The 18,168-nt window shown below is 36.2% G+C and overlaps 2 protein-coding genes across 2 annotated transcripts; both read right to left on the bottom strand.

Moving 5' to 3' along the window:
* Nucleotides 1–358: 358 nt before the first annotated feature.
* On the bottom strand, nt 359–8,173 carry LOC109068600 (regulator of G-protein signaling 7-binding protein A-like). Its single transcript, XM_042729949.1, has 6 exons — nt 7,480–8,173; nt 5,823–5,989; nt 3,665–3,795; nt 3,222–3,366; nt 3,062–3,132; nt 359–1,677 (listed from the first exon to the last, which is right to left on the bottom strand). The coding sequence occupies exons 1-6, from the start codon at nt 7,618–7,620 to the stop codon at nt 1,586–1,588; spliced, it is 747 nt and encodes a 248-aa protein (XP_042585883.1). The 5' UTR covers nt 7,621–8,173; the 3' UTR covers nt 359–1,585.
* Nucleotides 8,174–9,260: 1,087 nt separating this feature from the next.
* On the bottom strand, nt 9,261–17,650 carry LOC122138251 (E3 ubiquitin-protein ligase RNF180-like). The gene is made up of 5 exons (XM_042729950.1): nt 16,593–17,650; nt 14,204–14,435; nt 10,135–10,260; nt 9,893–10,008; nt 9,261–9,801 (listed from the first exon to the last, which is right to left on the bottom strand). Exons 1-5 carry the CDS (start codon nt 17,220–17,222, stop codon nt 9,658–9,660), a joined length of 1,248 nt encoding a protein of 415 aa, XP_042585884.1. The 5' UTR covers nt 17,223–17,650; the 3' UTR covers nt 9,261–9,657.
* Nucleotides 17,651–18,168: the final 518 nt, after the last annotated feature.

The raw sequence follows: 18,168 nt of genomic DNA on the forward strand, positions 1-18,168 counted from the left end.
CCTCACTTAAGAATTAAATAGTGTAAATGAATTTTGTACCCTAAATATACAATCAAAAAACTACACCACAGTCATGACTTCAGCGTCACAAAGCTTCCATCTCTTTATTTAAAAACATTTTTCATGAAAGCTTGAGTTAAAACTTTGAGTTAAAAAAGTTAAACCTTAAATCCTGTCAACCTGTTCTGGACTTCCACTGGGCTCTGGACAGCATCATGTTGAGCCAGCTCCAGACGTCCTGCCAAACTCCTGACAACCAGCCCGGATTTCGCCAACAGCTTTTCCAACGTCAGCACTGCAGCCAAATAATTCACCTGAAAACCATGATGGTTCCTGTTCCTTTTTTTGTTGCACCCTCCATTACTGCTTCAGCATTATTGCGAGAAAGTAAAAGGGTAGGCACTGCTGCCAGGTGTGAATTTCACAGCCTCCCTATTAATGTGCTAACAAATCCAATTACCTATAACTGACTGAGATCCAAACGTTATAAATTTAATGGGAGACGTTGAATTTGGAGCTTGTGACCTGTCAGAGGGTTGTTCTGGGAATTGTGGATAATAGGGTGGATATCAGATGGTTTATATTGTTTCTTACTGAAAATCTGACTAATCTGAGTTTCTCTGAAAAGAGGGTAATACCTTTTGATACTGATGTTTATTATTCCACAGATTAATATCTGTATCTTTTCTTATGGTATTTTGTATGTTAAATAAAACCATTTCTAATACAAGACACAAAGTTCCAGTTTGTTAAATCATTAAAAAAAGGTTTATTATCAATGTAAAATGACACTGCGCCTTTTCATAAACACTACAGTATCTTCACCATGCCTGACACATTAAGAACTGTTATTAATAAGCAAGACCCATGCTGAGTCCCTCCAATCTGGACTTATATCACACCACCAGATGGATAGACATGCCACCCTTTACTGACAATCTCTTTAAAAGAATCACAGTTTTGAAAAATAATTCAGAGCGCTAGGTTTACATTGTATATGTACATCTCTAAAATTACCATTTATAGATATATTCTTTATTTACAAAGGCTTCTTCAGGTATTATATACTCCTAAAGGCTGAAATAAAACTAAAAAAAAAAAGTTACAGGATTTCGGTTTATGGAAGACTAAATAATACTGTAGTAAAAACATGGTAACAGCAAAAAAAAAAATCACATTCACTCATGTTGCAGTATATTTTTCTTTTTTTTAAAAACCTGCTCTAATTAGCACTCTTGAACGCCTCATTACAACACCTGTCTTGACAAAAAGCACAGCATATGAATCGTGTGGACAAACATAGCAGTATTCATACGACAAACCATTTTCTTTACTAAGCATAATGTAGACGAACATTCAGTTAAAAATGAAAATCTGTCGCATTGATCAAATATTATATAGTGTTTGTATGACTACTGATGTTACACAGACATAACTATTTATTCTCATAGCAGTAGGAAATTGGACAGAACTCACCAAAAGAAAGTACTGTTTTGGGAAATGGCAGTAGTACTGTTGATTGGTGAGTGTCACACATTGTGAGGAAACGCAGTCATTTGTGACTGGATTCTGGGAGAGAGCGCTCTTAGCTGGACACCAGACAACAGAGGCCAAAGAAACGCCGCTTTCTCTGCCGGACCAACGGGTATGGCGTCAGATTCAACAAACTGCTGTCATCTGTATTGATACGAAAACAGATAAATGTAAAGATTAATGGAGCAAACATTAATGAAACATCTGTCCTTTCATTGGTCATCATATACGTTTTACATTTAACAAAACATTATTTCTGTCAGGACCACTATCGTCAAATATGACTGGCAATTAGCATACAGTTAGGATTGGCGGTATGGTTCTGTTCTGGGCAAGAACTCCCTGCGCATCCATGCAGCCTAGCATGGATGAGAGCAGGGAGAGCAGCGATAATCCCCCTAGGATAAACAGAACAGAACCAACATAAATGTATTCCAGATATCATTAATGTTCAGTAATTTTATGTAAAGTCTGTTTCAAAGGGGAATCAGAAGGGTGAATCCTGACTGGACGAGAGGAGGAGCTGGGGATGGAGGAGGATAATTAGCTATTGAGCAACGCAGAATCTGCTGATAATACTGAAGGACCCTATATATGAATGCTGAGATTCCTTTATGTAGATGTGGATCAGCTGAGAGTCAGCTGATGCGAACTTGACTAACATGACCTGCCAGAACTAACAATACGCTTGATTTTTAATTAAACATTTTGTTACCATCTAGCCAACATTAACTAATTGCAAATCTAATTTTGAAATAAAATCTAAATGTTGCGATATTCTAAAATTTGCAAAATGGAAATAAAAATGTGGCCACTTGTGGAAGCAACTACATTATTATTACTATTAATATTATTTTCTGGCAAATAATCCTTTTAGGTAGAAGGACATGTTTAATGCTAAGTGAATCTTAATATTACCATTCAAAAGCTTGGGGTCAGTACTATTTTATTTTAAGAAATTGATATTTTTATTCAGAAAGAATGCATTAATAAAAAATGTAAGTAAAGATATTTACAATGTTACAAATTTTCAATAGATTTCCGATAAATGGAGTTCTTTTAAACTTCTGTTCATCAAGGTGAAAAAGTATAGCAGTTTCCATAAAAATATTAAAAATAAAAATTTTTTACATTTCTTGATAAGCAACTCATCATATTAGAATTATCTCTAAAGGATCATGTGACATTGAAGACTTGAGTAATATCTGCTTAAAATGAACTTGGCTATCAAAGAAATAAATTCAATTTTAAAAATATATTAAAATGGACAACATTTTTTTAAATACTATTTTACAATATTACTGTTTTACTGTTTTTTTTTTTTATAAAATTAATGTAGCCTTGGTAAGCATAAGACTCCTCTTTCAAAAACAGACAATCTTACAGCCCCAAACATTTGAATGGTAGATCAGATTAATTTGAGACCTTGATAATGTTGAAATGTTTGATGGTCATTTTGTGTTTTCAATGAATTTCAAGTTTTCTATGAATTTGTTGGTAAAATATTTAGAAAGGTGAGAGATATTACCTTGGTTCTTCAGTGGTAAAGGCATGGTCTCCCTGAGTTTGCTTAGCAGATTTTTCATTTCTGTCATGTCCCTAAAACATAGAGGAACCGATTCAGATTCAAACTGTCAGTTTCATAGAAAAAACAAAAAAGATCCTGTTCAGCAGCTCAGACTATTCACCTCTCGATGTTCTCAATGTCTGTGGCCACCAGGAAGTATGTCTGCGGACAGTCCGGCGGAGTGGATGACGTGTCTTCCAGGATTGGGATGTCAGAGCTGTCCTCTTTCTTACTTTCTACATTTGTAGCTCCTGAAAAATGTTTTCCTGGAACACATACAGTGAGACATCACTAACAGACTCTAAACAGAAATGGTCAAAATATGTCACCTCAAGGTTTGACCCCAAGGCAACAAGTCAACCTGCTCCCAGAGCATCCATATTTACTGTTTCTGATAAGCTCAAATAAGATACAATTCACAGAAACTAGCAGTGTCGACTCCTGCAAATATCAAGCCACTGGAAAGCTCTACAGTTGGACAAGCCAGGCTTCATCAACACCAATTTCCTGTCGCTGGTGTGGCTGTTTCCTTCTGAGAGCCCAGGGGCGCCCTCACAGCATTACCTTTCCTGTGGAGCTGCAGGGATCCCAGCAGACACACAGACTTCAGCATCTCCGTCAGGTACATTTCCAGACAGCACTGCAGCTGGATAAAGAGGCGGCAGATCTCCGGATGTATTTCTCCATCTTCTGGGCTGTGAAAAAAAAGAGCATCAATAATGCATCTTAGATCTGGATTCTGCAGAGTTCTGGCCCTGAGCCCTGAGCTTCAACCTGTCTAATTTCTCACAAGATACATATCCCTGCGTGCCTATGCCTCACAGTCATCAACAAGTGACCAGTGACAGAAATCCTCTCAGACACATTGTATGTCATGCTGGACAATATAGCTATAGCATTTACATATCTTGGTATTTTTCAGACTTTTGATTAATGTTCAATTCAATATATTTGTATTTATTATTTGCACTGAAATGGCTTAGTGTCTTTTTCCAATCTGTATGACCGTCATTTCAATTAAACAGCCACTGTAGATTCAAAAATTCAAACATTAAAAACTTAATTAAAAGCAATGATGGCTAAATTAATTTAATTTATTCATTTAAATGCACAAAATATAACAATACAAAATAAACCAAATAAATAATAATAATAAAAAAATAAATAAAAATAAAATAAAATGTGAAGCAGACCAAATGCAAATTGATTTTTGAGTTGGAACATGGAAACAGAACTGATTCACAAAAATCTATCAAACTTACCAGTTCTAACACCATTTTTGCTATTAAAATATCAGTCTTAATAGTTTATAGGCCCCTGAAACTAAAATGACACTGTCTTAATGAAACTTAATGACCAAATAAAAAGCCCATTGAAATCATGCCTATATTCATCATGGCACAAAATCATTGTGAATATATCATGAATATTGAGTATATCTCCCTAAGTAGATGTTTGACTATTTCTGAGCAGCATGTTTACAAGGCTGTACCGACAATCTAGAGCTCTAAACATATTAGCTCAGTGGCGAGTGAGAATTCTCAGAAAATCATATTTCTCAGAATCCTACGCCTGTAATTACTGCTCTGTGATTCCCAGGTGTAATGCTGTGGCATGGTGGATACTTTATTTTCCTGTTCTTTTTTCCCCTGTTCTTGATTTACTTGGAACAGAGAGATGCACCAAATGCATGAATAAAAGATAAATCGTAAATCAAAAAGGGGCTGTTCACACATAGCGTCTTTTGCGCGCTCATGTTCGTTATTTCAAACGAAGACGCGTTGCAGGCGCGCTCATAATGGAAGTGAGGCGCACGCGGTGCGACGCGCTCATTTTTTCCAGGCGCGTCCATAAAACATTTCAACTTTTCAGAATGCCGCAAGCGCACCGCGGGTCATGTGACAAGAACCAACCAATCAGCTTCATCTATTCCTGTAACACATTGAAAGCTCAGCCAAGATGAAAGAACAGCTGATCATAGCTGTATATGGATAGCCATTTTTAAAATAAATTTAGTAGCAGAGCTACTGCAAGCGATTTTTAGTGATGCAAATCCATAATATTTGCTGAAATTTCTGCGTCATCATGCAGGTCATGGTTGCTTAGCAACGGCAGACGCCTCCGGAGCGCAAGCGCCAGAAGGCTTTGGGAAAAAATCCGAAAGCAGCGCGCCTAGCGTTTTCCACGCGTTTTTAGGTGCGACATGTGAACGGCCCCTAAAGAAATAAAACGCTAGCTCTATTTCTAGTTGTAAAGTAATCATTTAGAATGATTTGTAAATAATATTTTAAAATATGCTCACATTTACTCGTATTTGTATGCTTAATATGTTGAAAATGCAAAATGTTGTTTCATCACATTCAGTTTTAATTTTGATTCGATTTTAGGCTGGTTTGAATCACTCTATATTACTGTCGCCAGTCAGCACCAGCTGATATTCATAACCTTATGCTGCTGTGAAGGTGAAATTTTGTCACAGTTTCAAAATATATGACATGATGATTTCAATAGGGGGCCCATGACCCCTAGGGGGGCCGAAGGAGTACTACAAGCTAATTATTGCTTGATAACAAATATATTTTTGTTTTGAAAGATTTTTGTTTTAATTTTAAACAAAGCTAATGCCAAATTAAAATGTACTGTTATTATGTAATGTAAATATATGACTCTTTGCATCCACAATCGAATACCTGTATGCATGCATGCATGTGTGTCTTTTTACCCTGATATTGCAGAAAGGTTTTGATGTGCGGTCCGTGCCATCTCACAGCCCTTTGTGCGTGTCTTGTGCATTTCCGCACGAAGGGAGGGACAATCAGTGGAAATCTCTCCAATAGAGATTACCAATTCCCTATAGAGGGCCACAAGTGTATTGAACTCCTGGACAACCTGATGGAGGAAAGAAAAACAAACGCAAACTGAGAAAATACATGCCTCACAAAACCATTTTAACCTTGAAAATGTATAAAGCATATAAAGGAAACATGACAAAACATTGATGAAAAGACATGTATCCAACTTGTCAAGAATTTTTTTTTTCATTCTGAACACTGAAACAGCCTGACAATGCCACAAAGGTAAAATGGGCTATTTGTTGGAGAGCAGAGCCACAGGCGACAGATGCTCATGCCATTTTATCAATATTTGGCAGAAAGGAAGCCTTCAATGGCAAGCTGTTTTAACATAAATACCTTTAACTAGAGTCTACTGTTATTTGTCATTTTCATGTTTAATTACTCATAAGTAATCTCAGAGTTATTGCTATGTTTTCTTATTATTTCTCTAGTAACTATTCATTACAAATTAGTATTTATTTCAATAGTGATTAGTATCTATTCTATTCGGTCAGTAATACTTATTAACTCAATACTATAGTGACAAGTAACTGTTACATTACACATACTATTTTTGTTATTGAATTATGCTGATAAATTGCTTACAAATACTACAGCACTTACAAGCAACACTGGAATAACGACCAGCAACAACTGGAATACATATGTGACCCTGGACCACAAAACCAGTCATGAGGGTAATTTTTTTTTTTTTTAATGGAGATTTATACATCATCTGAAAGCTGAATAAATTTCCATTGATGTATGGTTTGTTAGGATAGAACAATATTTGGCTGAGATCTGAATCTCGAATCAAAATATTGAGAAAATCGCCTTTAATGCAGTCTAAATGAAGTTCTCAGCAATCCATATTATTAATCAAAAATTAAGTTTTGATATATTTATTGTAGGACATTTCCTAAATATATTCATGGAACATGCTCTTTACTTAATATCCTAATAATTTTTGACATAAAAGAAAAATTGATAATTATTACCCACAAAATCTACAAATATCCACTTCCAAAAAACAACACGACCTACTTATTACTCCATTTTCACATATAACATCCACAAAATATTAATCATAAATGAACAGCTAATATCAGTAACACAGAATTCAGTGTCAAAAATTCAAAGCAATTGGTCAATGTTAACACGGCTTGCCACAAGCCTTCTGTCTGTTAATGGGGTAAAGACTCCTCAAACACAACACACCAGCCAGTTTGCTTTCCAAATGTGCTCGCAGTTTTACCCCAAAATGGAGTACTAAATCATATCGCTCACTCCATGCCATAATCTGCCAACTGAAACGTTTCTGGTAAATCAGCGCGAGAAAATGAAGCTGGAACTACCGCCGCACCATAGGACAAGTCACAGACCTCCAAGCCAAATCATTCAATATTTAACGTCCCTAGTGTCGCATTATACATTTAGGATGTTGGCACTTGCAGAACCCTGCGTGAATTTCAAACAGTGCTTGAACATTCAGCAGGATTCAGAGCAGAATAATGCTGTAGGATCATGACGCAGGCATATACGCACCATTCTGCAGTCCGCTACGGCACGCAAAGCCTCGCTGCTCTCCCGGCGCTCCGGCTCTCTGGACGGGGGCTTACTGCCGATCTGGAAAATGGTCCCGGCAGTTCTGGGGCGGTTTTTGCGCCCATTCGGTGCAGAACTCATGCATACACATCAAGTGAAGAAACTGCCCTGATATAAAATGCCGATTGATCAATATACTGCCACTCGTTTGGTAAATTTCTTACTCAATTGATCGATCTGCCCGTGTCTTGCTCCTGTATTCTCTCCGCATTGCCACGATGCAGAACCCGAGTCACCTTCATTCACTCCAGCAGAGAGCTGAAGTGTCCTTGCAGGGCTTCGTCTTCTTCAGCAGAGAGAAATGCGATAACAAAGAACCAGATGCAAACATGTCTTGATGTCTCGTATAGTCCTTCAACGAAGGAATAACAACCGCTTTTAAACGAAACGCCTCCCCGCGACAGTAACCGCAACTCGAAATAGACTAATATGCGCTGCAAGTTGAAACGCTAAACTCTATATGGCGTTTATCGAGAGAAGGTAGCAGAAGGTGATCTAAGAGCGCTTTTCTAACCTTGATAGGTGCAGTTGCTCGAGGCATGACGTGGTTGAACACACTGCACTCTCATAGGATGAGAATACTAATGCAACATATTCACCAACTCCAGTGTGTTCACGGCTTCATCAAGTGTACCACTGAAAGGTAGCAGTAAAAATACACGGATGAAATCATAGGGAGCTAAAATCTATCTACCCTGCTGGAAAAAAGCACTGTAAGTCAAGTTAAAGTGCCTTTCTGGACTTAGCTGGTCTTCTAGTCTGGTCAAGCTGGTGTTTGGTGTGTGAAAAGTGTCCAAAACACTTTTAAACCAAACAGACGGATCAGGCTGGAAGAAATCATCTTAGACTGGTTTTAAAGTTTTTCAGCAGGTGTCTAAATAAATAAAATAACACAGATAACAAATAGATAATGTGTGTGTGTTCAATAAAACATTTCCCATGTAAGCCATTTCAAATTAATCTTATTAAATATTCATAAAAGTAAAGTATCTTAAGGCTGGTTATTAGGAAATGTTGTATTTGTGGTTGACTCATACTGTTTACTGTACCAAATCCTAATTGTACAAAAAGCAAGTGGCAAAATTAGACTTAATATTGGATGAGTTGCTAATGGCAGCCTGTTTTGCTGTACTCAGCCAAATCACTAGAAACCACTGCATTGGAGATACTGTGTGTGTGTGTGTGCGCGTGTGTGTGTGCGTGTTTGCATGAGATGAATACTGTAGAACTGACGTGGAGTGTCTTGACAACACATTTAGAACATGTTGTAGAACAAGACAGCATGGGCTGGACAAGTTTCCAAAGGATGATACTTCATGCTTTCAACATGAAATATTTATTCAAGTGCAGGAAAAGATTTCCAATGCTAAAAGATTTTTATTGCTGCTTCATGTTTTTTTTTTTAAAGAAAAAAAAATAAAATAAATAAAATAAGTTAAATTAATACTTGAGTATAAAATTTATATATTGAATATAAAATAATAATAACATCAATCATTTTCATCATCAGAAACAATCTGTGACCAATTGACAGTAGCATTTAACAATAAATTCAGGTCCTTAATATCTTCAATCAAATTTTATGAAATTTTATGGAACAAATAACAAATTGTAGCCTCATCATGTGCAGCGAGAGAGAGATTATATGTATATATATATATATATATATATATATATATATATATATATATATATATATATATACAGTATATTGTGTTGCAAAAGTCTATCTAACAACAAACTGAGTATTAGGTATTGAGACCAGACAAAGAACCTTTATGGCAAATTTACAAATGCTGTAAAAGCAAGCAATAAAGGTTAAAAACAAATGAGATGCTATTATTCTCAGCACATTTTATGAATAGTTTAGAAGCTGACCCGTAGTTGTCGATAGTTTACAAACCTCTAAGAAGACCTTTTACAAGTTTATTCACATGAAAATACAGCATGTGAATACAACTTGTAGTGAAATGAACAGTCCACTTGTGATTATCCATGCAAAGCTTCTCCTCGCAGCCAGCCAAAATTCTGTTTAAAAGCAAACAGATATCAGGCAAACCACAAACTCAAAAATCATGATTCATCTTTACAGTAAATGGATCATCACACTCTGGAATTTTAGTTGCATGAATTAATTTCTCTCTGTGACTGGATGGTGTTTCCTACACATAGTCCAGAAACAGCTGCAGTGCGTGATTCTCTTCTTGCCGACTTTTGTATTTTTGTAGATCTGAAACACCGCAGACAGCTTCCCTGTGCTTTCTTTTTAAAAAGAGAGGAATAAGAAATAGCAGAAGAAGCAGAAGATAATGAAGCCAATGACCCAGTTGACGGAGTATATATAGATGATCACCATGTCCATGTCAAATCGCCAGCCATGCGAATCATCTTCAAAGTTGAAGGCATCAAGCCGGTAGCCCCCGTGAGGGAACTGCCGACTGCCGATTGGATTTGCCTGCCTTCGAAAGCCTAAGAAAGAGAGAGTGGGAGAGAAAAAAAGAGCAAGACAAAGAACAGTAAGCATTACTATCATATGAAGGATAACAACTGAATCTGAAGGGAAAATAAGTGGAACAGATGTAAAAATAGTTTTACCTCCAAAAATTCGAAACAGTTTACGGCAGCTCGGAAGAGGCCATTTTGCACAGCCCGCTTTCTGGAAATTCTGCTTCCGAGACAGGTATTCCTTTGGGAAGAACGTACGGGCTATATGGTTCAGTTCTGTGAAGAGTGGGATGTGTGAATTTATTTATCTGTGAATCATTAGTGTGCTCATGTGTATCACTTCCAGAAAACCCATTCTCATTTTAAATGTATTTATCATATCTCATACAGCTTGTTTCTCAGATCAGATTCTGTCATAGTTCATGTCATTTTGAGTGTTTGAAATCAATATAAGATCCAAATGTCTGCTCAACTGCTGTGAAAAACCATAGAGTGCAATTCATTTTATCCCATTCATTTTGTCATTAAGAAAACAGATTTTTAATAATTCTCCATCTCTAACGTTTTAAGACTATAGTACAGTGAAAATAATTTTGAAACAATTTTCACTGAGAAATTGGTAGTAAATTTCACAAAGAATTAAGAAGACAAATTGCATTAAACATGAAACTTTGAAGTCGAAAGTTACTGTGGTAAAACTTCATATATACACAATATAACTACTGTAAATATATTCACAATAATTTTTACAGTGTACATGATGCCATAATATATTCAGAACACTCTTATTAAAAAGAAAAGAAAAGAAAAGAAAAGAATTCTATCTCAGAGCTGGTTAAAATGTTTTGAAATCCCTATGGACAACATAAATGGTAAAAGTACTTCCAGAAGCAAAGTGTCTGAAAAATGTAGGCGCTCACTCTTGTGCTCAATCCCACTAAAAAGGTCTGTAATGTGAGGGAAGGATGTTACATTTGATCCCTCCCTTACATTTGAAGCCTACATTAGTTCCATTATTAGAATTGCCATTTAATATCTTCATAACATATCTCTCTGCCACATCCTTAGCCATAGAGATGCTTTTGTCCAAGCATTATCATTGCATGTCTTGATTATTGCAATGTTCTTTTCTTTGCACTACTCTGCAAAACTATTAGCAGACTACAGTATATTCAAATAGCAGTCAATAAATATATAGTTTAAGGTACAAAATTCTCCTTTTCACCTTCTGCGACCCATCTTTCTGAGCTCCTCCATCCTTACATGCCATTAATTTCAGGTTCTTTTATTCAAGTCTACTTCAGTTAGTAGATTATACACTGTCATGAACTTTCTCCCTCAGATCTGAGCTTAAGCTCTATTCTCACAGTACTTCTTCTCTCCTTACTGTTAATCTTTGTCTTACAGAACTGTTTGAAGGCCATCCCAGAAGGCTAATGCAACATGTGTTCTCTTGGGAATTTCTAATGGGTTTTTTGTCTGTTTAGCCTCTCCTATTTGTTATGTAGCAACCTGTTAGCCACTTATGTTTATAAAGCACATAAAGGTTTAAAAACTCAGGCTGAGGTATGACTGTGCGTATTTTATGTCGTTGAAAATAATGTGAAAATCTCTTGAACCTCGTTTTACTCACAAATCTAAACTGCTATCTAAACCCATAGGAAATTCCAGAGGAAATCGATTGCTTGTAAATTCTAATTGTCTTCAGGGTTTCAGGACTACAAAGTGAAGAGATCTGTTGTGCTCTTTTGTTTTGTTTTGCCCATTTCCCTCTTTTGATGTTCTTTCATTTTAAGCATTGCTTCTTTCCTTGCTAAACTTTTTTGTTTACACTCTGTTAAACATTTTTTAGTTAGCATATTTATGGAGCTTCTTTGAGCTTTTGAGAGAAAAAAAAACATGTTTTATTATTAATAATAATAACAACAGTAATATTTAACAATAATAATGATGTTATTATTAGCTGTTTTTGACAAATTCCCAAATAATATTAAAAAAAAAATCAAAACAATAAATGATAAAAATATTATTATCATTCTTTTTTATTAGCTAAAGTTGTGTGTGTGTGTGTGTGTGTGTGTGTGTGTATATATATATATATATATATATATATATATATATATATATATATATATATACAGGTCCTTCTCAAAAAAATAGCATATTGTGAAAAAAGTTCATTATTTTCCATAATGTAATGATAAAAATTAAACTTTCATATATTTTAGATTCATTGCACACCAACTGAAATATTTCAGGTCTTTTATTGTTTTAATACTGATGATTTTGGCATACAGCTCAAGAAAACCCAAAATTCCTATCTCAAAAAAATTAGCATATCATGAAAAGGTTCTCTAAACGAGCTATTAACCTAATCATCTGAATCAACTAATTAACTCTAAACACCTGCAAAAGATTCCTGAGGCTTTTAAAAAACTCCCAGCCTGGTTCATTACTCAAAACCGCAATCATGGGTAAGACTGCCGACCTGACTGCTGTCCAGAAGGCCATCATTGACACCCTCAAGCGAGAGGGTAAGACACAGAAAGAAATTTCTGAACGAATAGGCTGTTCCCAGAGTGCTGTATCAAGGCACCTCAGTGGGAAGTCTGTGGGAAGGAAAAAGTGTGGCAAAAAAACGCTGCACAACGAGAAGAGGTGACCGGACCCTGAGGAAGATTGTGGAGAAGGACCGATTCCAGACCTTGGGGGGACCTGCGGAAGCAGTGGACTGAGTCTGGAGTAGAAACATCCAGAGCCACCGTGCACAGGCGTGTGCTTTTGAACCAGAAACAGCGGCAGAAGCGACTGACCTGGGCTACAGAGAAGCAGCACTGGACTGTTGCTCAGTGGTCCAAAGTACTTTTTTTGGATGAAAGCAAATTTTGCATGTCATTCGGAAATCAAGGTGCCAGAGTCTGGAGGAAGACTGGGGAGAAGGAAATGCCAAAATGCCTGAAGTCCAGTGTCAAGTACCCACAGTCAGTGATGGTCTGGGGGGTGCCATGTCAGCTGCTGGTGTTGGTCCACTGTGTTTTATTAAGGGCAGGGTCAATGCAGCTTGCTATCAGGAGATTTTGGAGCACTTCATGCTTCCAACTGCTGAAAAGCTTTATGGAGATGAAGATTTCGTTTTTCAGCACGACTTGGCACCTGCTCACAGTGCCAAAACCACTGGTAAATGGTTTACTGACCATGGTATTACTGTGCTCAATTGGCCTGCCAACTCTCCTGACATGAACCCCATAGAGAATCTGTGGGATATTGTGAAGAGAAAGTTGAGAGACCCAAGACCCAACACTCTGGATGAGCTTAAGGCCGCTATCGAAGCATCCTGGGCCTCCATAACACCTCAGCAGTGCCACAGGCTGATTGCCTCCATGCCACGCCGCATTGAAGCAGTCATTTCTGCAAAAGGATTCCCGACCAAGTATTGAGTGCATAACTGAACATAATTATTTGAAGGTTGACTTTTTTTGTATTAAAAACACTTTTCTTTTATTGGTCGGATGAATTATGCTAATTTTTTGAGATAGGAATTTTGGGTTTTCATGAGCTGTATGCCAAAATCATCAGTATTAAAACAATAAAAGACCTGAAATATTTCAGTTGGTGTGCAATGAATCTAAAATATATGAAAGTTTAATTTTTATCATTACATTATGGAAAATAATGAACTTTTTCACAATATGCTAATTTTTTGAGAAGGACCTGTATATATATATATATAAACATCATCATCAACAACAAATGAAAAATAAATTATGATTATTAGCTGTTTTTGACAAATTCCCAAATATGATTACAAAAATCACAGCAATAATAAATAATAAACAATTAATTATTATTTGCTGCTTTTGCAAAGCTGCTTTTTGATGAATCACAACAACAACAATAATAATAATAATAATAATAATAATAATAATAAATTATAGAAAATATATTAGTAGCTTTTTTAAAATATTTTTTATTTTTTATTATTGTATTTTATTTTAGTCAACTCTTGGGTGACTTCTTTGACAAATTCCCAAAAAGATCATCATCAACATCTACAACAACAACAGTAACAACAACAAATTATGTTTTTGGCAAATGTTTTTGCCAAAGAGATTCCTGAAAATTACAACACTATTATTATTATTATTACTACTACTACTACTACTAGTACTACTACTCACATTTGCAAAAAAGATCACTTCTGATTTCTTCTAAAACAAACCTTTCTGGAAGAAGACATGTGTTATGGTGGTTCTGCACAATGGACAGGGTGTGTTGGTGGGGCAGCTCTTGGCCAGCGTCCGCAGACAAGGCTCACAGAAGACATGGCTGCAGGGATGGCACATGTAGGGACTGAAGTAGACATCTAGACACACAGCACAGATATAGCCTTCACGATCCCGGCCAGGCAGCTCCTCATCCTCACTACTGCTAGATGGGTTCCCTGTAGAGCTCTTCAGCAGAGTGAGAGAGCAGAAGAGATGACTCAGTGCTGCTATTAAACTCAACAATCTGCTGAGCTTCACCTTAACAAGGGAACATCGCTTACAGTGTTATGCTGATGGCTCATATAAACAGTGTTTTGACTTGACTTGTTGGACTGTCAAACACACAGTAAGATTCCCTGAACTGTCCTGTTTTGGATTGTGTCAAAGGCAGCCCTCAGGGGTGTTGTGTCCCACACATGACTCCTCTGGTGCACAGGGCCTGTCTGCATAATCACAGCTCTCCCACCTATGGGGACCTCCAGAGCTCATGCCCCTTGTTCCCTAGGTGTGTCATTATCACCAAAATACACATCTCATAAAAGCCTCCACCTCCCACTTGACAACCCAGAAACGTTTCCTGTGGACACCAGAATCCTAACATCAACATCTCACATGGAATCTGTTAGTGCCTAAAATAAAGTCAAAACCCATCCTCTTTTAGATAAATGGATATGAGAGCATTTACAGTGTTTTAATTGATATGGTATGTCACGCTTGAAGTGTGTGCACTCCAAAGGGAAGATATACAGCCTACAACCAGAATTATTACCAGAGAAATTAAAATGTAGGACTTCTCTTTCTCGTCGCTGTATTACGAAGGGTCCTTACTTCATCTGCCAAATCACAACCCACCCCACTTCTAGACTGTGGACTGACAAATGAAGGAGCAAAAGATGTTACTGCATTTGAGTACTAATAATCAGACCAAAACCAGGAATTATAGGACCAGCACTTTCTAAGAGCTGTCTTCTGTGGGTTTTGATTTCATAGGAGACACTTTGGGGTGCATTAAAGGATAATCAAAATGATTGTGAAGAGAACTACATTTTAATTTTTACAATCATTTTAAACCTTTAATTTGGTTTTAATTGCTATTTTACATCATTGATAGAGTGAGCATTACTGCTCATCAGTGAATTCAGAATCACTAATGCAGAACCTGTTGATTGTTGAAAGATGCCCTCTGCTGGAAAATGATCAATTCTGAATTAATGTTCTGTGGGTGATCATTTTCAGGTTTATAATGTGCTAGAGAAAAAAGGAAGTAATGAACAGCATAAGAATATATAAATATATGTAATATACAACTGTACAGCCAGTTGACCATTATCAGAAAATAAACCTCAACATGAAAGACTTATTTGAAAAAAAATATTTGAAGAAAATAGACAAACACAGCAGCAAAATCATAAAAGTAATATATTAATATTATTATAATTTCTGCAAATCAAAGTTACTTGTTTTCCTCTAGGTTTACTCTCATCCAGCTCTTTGTCCTTTACTAGTTTGGTGTTTTTCTGGGTGACAATTGCATTGTCCTGTTTTAACGTTTTTTTTTTTTTGTTTTTTTTTTTACTTATTTGCATTGTCTTGTTTTAGGTTTTATATTTATCATAAAAGTAATACTAGTCCCCTGATTCCATTTTAACCAAGCCAGTAAACATTTATTACTTATAAATACCAGCATTTACTGTATATAGGTATTATATTAAATAAAACAATTTGGGGAATCTCTGGGCTATATATATATATATATATATATATATATATATATATATATATATATATATATATATATATATATATGTAAGATCTTGTAAAAAATATGTAGCAAATATAGATCATAAACATGCAGCATCAACATAAACTAATGAAATAAAATATTAAATATTTCATTTAAACAAAGTTTTTCATTTTGAGTTTTCATTATAAAATAATTTATTTAAATTTTTACATAATTATTTAATGATTCGTTTTTTCATCAACACTTGAAAAGCTGATGATAAATCAATTAAATCAATTTTATTTATTAACTAGAGTTAAGTAAGTTATTTATTCTATAACAATTTAATCTTTGGCTGTAAACTGACAGAAAATATTACAGCTTCATTGAATATTGTCTTTAATTTGTTGCATTGTTTGACTTTTTCATTCGTATCACATTTAACAGAGACTTAACAGTTGCAAATAAGTTTTTCTTATCTTCATTTGCTGTCAGTGTTCGCTTCTCTAGAAATGCAGCTGAAAAGAGCTAATATTCTGACAGAAAAGCTTTGGTCCTATTACAGCTCAGACAGCATGTCTGAGTGTGTAAATACATGCTTGATTGCATTTCTGTTTCACCTGCACGTTCTCCTGCTGCTGGCTCTGTCTGCAGAGCTCTCTCCTCCTCTGTCTTCTCCTCAGGCTCTTCAGTCGCTTCCTCTCTCTCTTAAACAGGCTGCATTCCCCAGTGGGAGTGGGTGTAAGCAGGGATGAAGCCACACTGAGCCCTGCTGGAGCTCTGCCAGCCTGTTCTCCAGCCTCCTGTTCCTCCTCAGAGCTGCTGAGAGACATCAGAGGAGCTCTGCGGTTGAAGGAGCCGCCCGCTTCCTGATCCTCGCGAGAGATGCGTGAGCCTCTAATAATATCCGACCTAACAGGTTCTAGATCAGACATCCTCGAAAGCATCACAGTCCTGCTATAGGGAGGAGGGCTTGTCCTATGGCATGGGGAAGTGGAGGCCTGCTGGCTGGTTGTGGACCTCAGCATATGCCCTGCCTGGAGATCACAGTCTGGAAAGTGCAGATTAGAGTATCCTCTTGGGGAGTTTTGCCCCCTGTAATGAGCCTCCCGGTGGGCATTTGTATAGTCCAGACTGAACGTCTTCCTGTGAGCTAGTCTGATTCCAAGTTTGGCCTTCTGCAGAGGCCTGACCTCCAAACACAGGGCCTCCGCCGTGCGCCCAAGGTCCTCTTCTCCATGTGAGTCCATCTCAGATTGGAAAACTTACTGTTTAACCGAAACACCCCCCACCCCACTGTGCCCAACTCTACAGCAGGCCAGGAAACATTTGAGTTCATTGTTGAAGAGGTGAGCAGGAACATACTGGCCCCCTGGGGTATTTTGCAATGTTGACAAAGGTAAAGCCCCCTAAATAGTGGCAGTTCAGCGACCCGATTGTCTCTGGGGGCCTATAGAGTTCAAATAACCTACAATGCATGCATTGTGTTATAATGGTGGCAAAATTAGGTGAAATAACTAGACCAACCTTTTTCAACAGACACCGTCAGCTCTTTTTCTGTCTGAACAATTGGCAGCATATGGGAATATGACAGTCACGCTGACTGAAATGAAATCTGTGGTAATTTTTTACAGTTTGCATGTGTGACTTCTACTTGACGCTTCATTTTTCTTTTTCTTTTTTTCCCCCATACAGTCATTAAGTTAGAAGGGCAAGTTTTAAACAATTATTTTATTTAAACAATTATAATTTGAATTAAATATTATATTAATATAATTATTAATATATTCTTAATATTTCATTCATATTAAAATATTTTAAAATGTATATATATATTTTAATTACATCTTTTTAAAATGTAATAATATTTTATATTAGATAACAAAATAGTTGTTAATATGGATTTTTTTAGGTAATTTCAAGAAAATTTGAAATCAGTTATAAGTTAATGCAAAATTAAAACATTAATAGATTATTCAATTATGATATTATCTTAATTATTCTGTTATTGAATATTGAATTTTTTCAACTTCATTGATGGAAACAGATAAAAGATGCATGTAAAACAGTGAAAGTTATCTTAACTCTTAATGGCAAACAAAGCAAATGAATACGTTTATAATAATAATAATAATAATATTTTTGATAATATTGAATAATAATATATTTAAATGTGACAAACATATGTCTTAGCTT

Source organism: Cyprinus carpio, chromosome B8 (assembly GCF_018340385.1).
Source record: "Cyprinus carpio isolate SPL01 chromosome B8, ASM1834038v1, whole genome shotgun sequence".
NCBI classification, from domain to species: domain Eukaryota; kingdom Metazoa; phylum Chordata; class Actinopteri; order Cypriniformes; family Cyprinidae; genus Cyprinus; species Cyprinus carpio.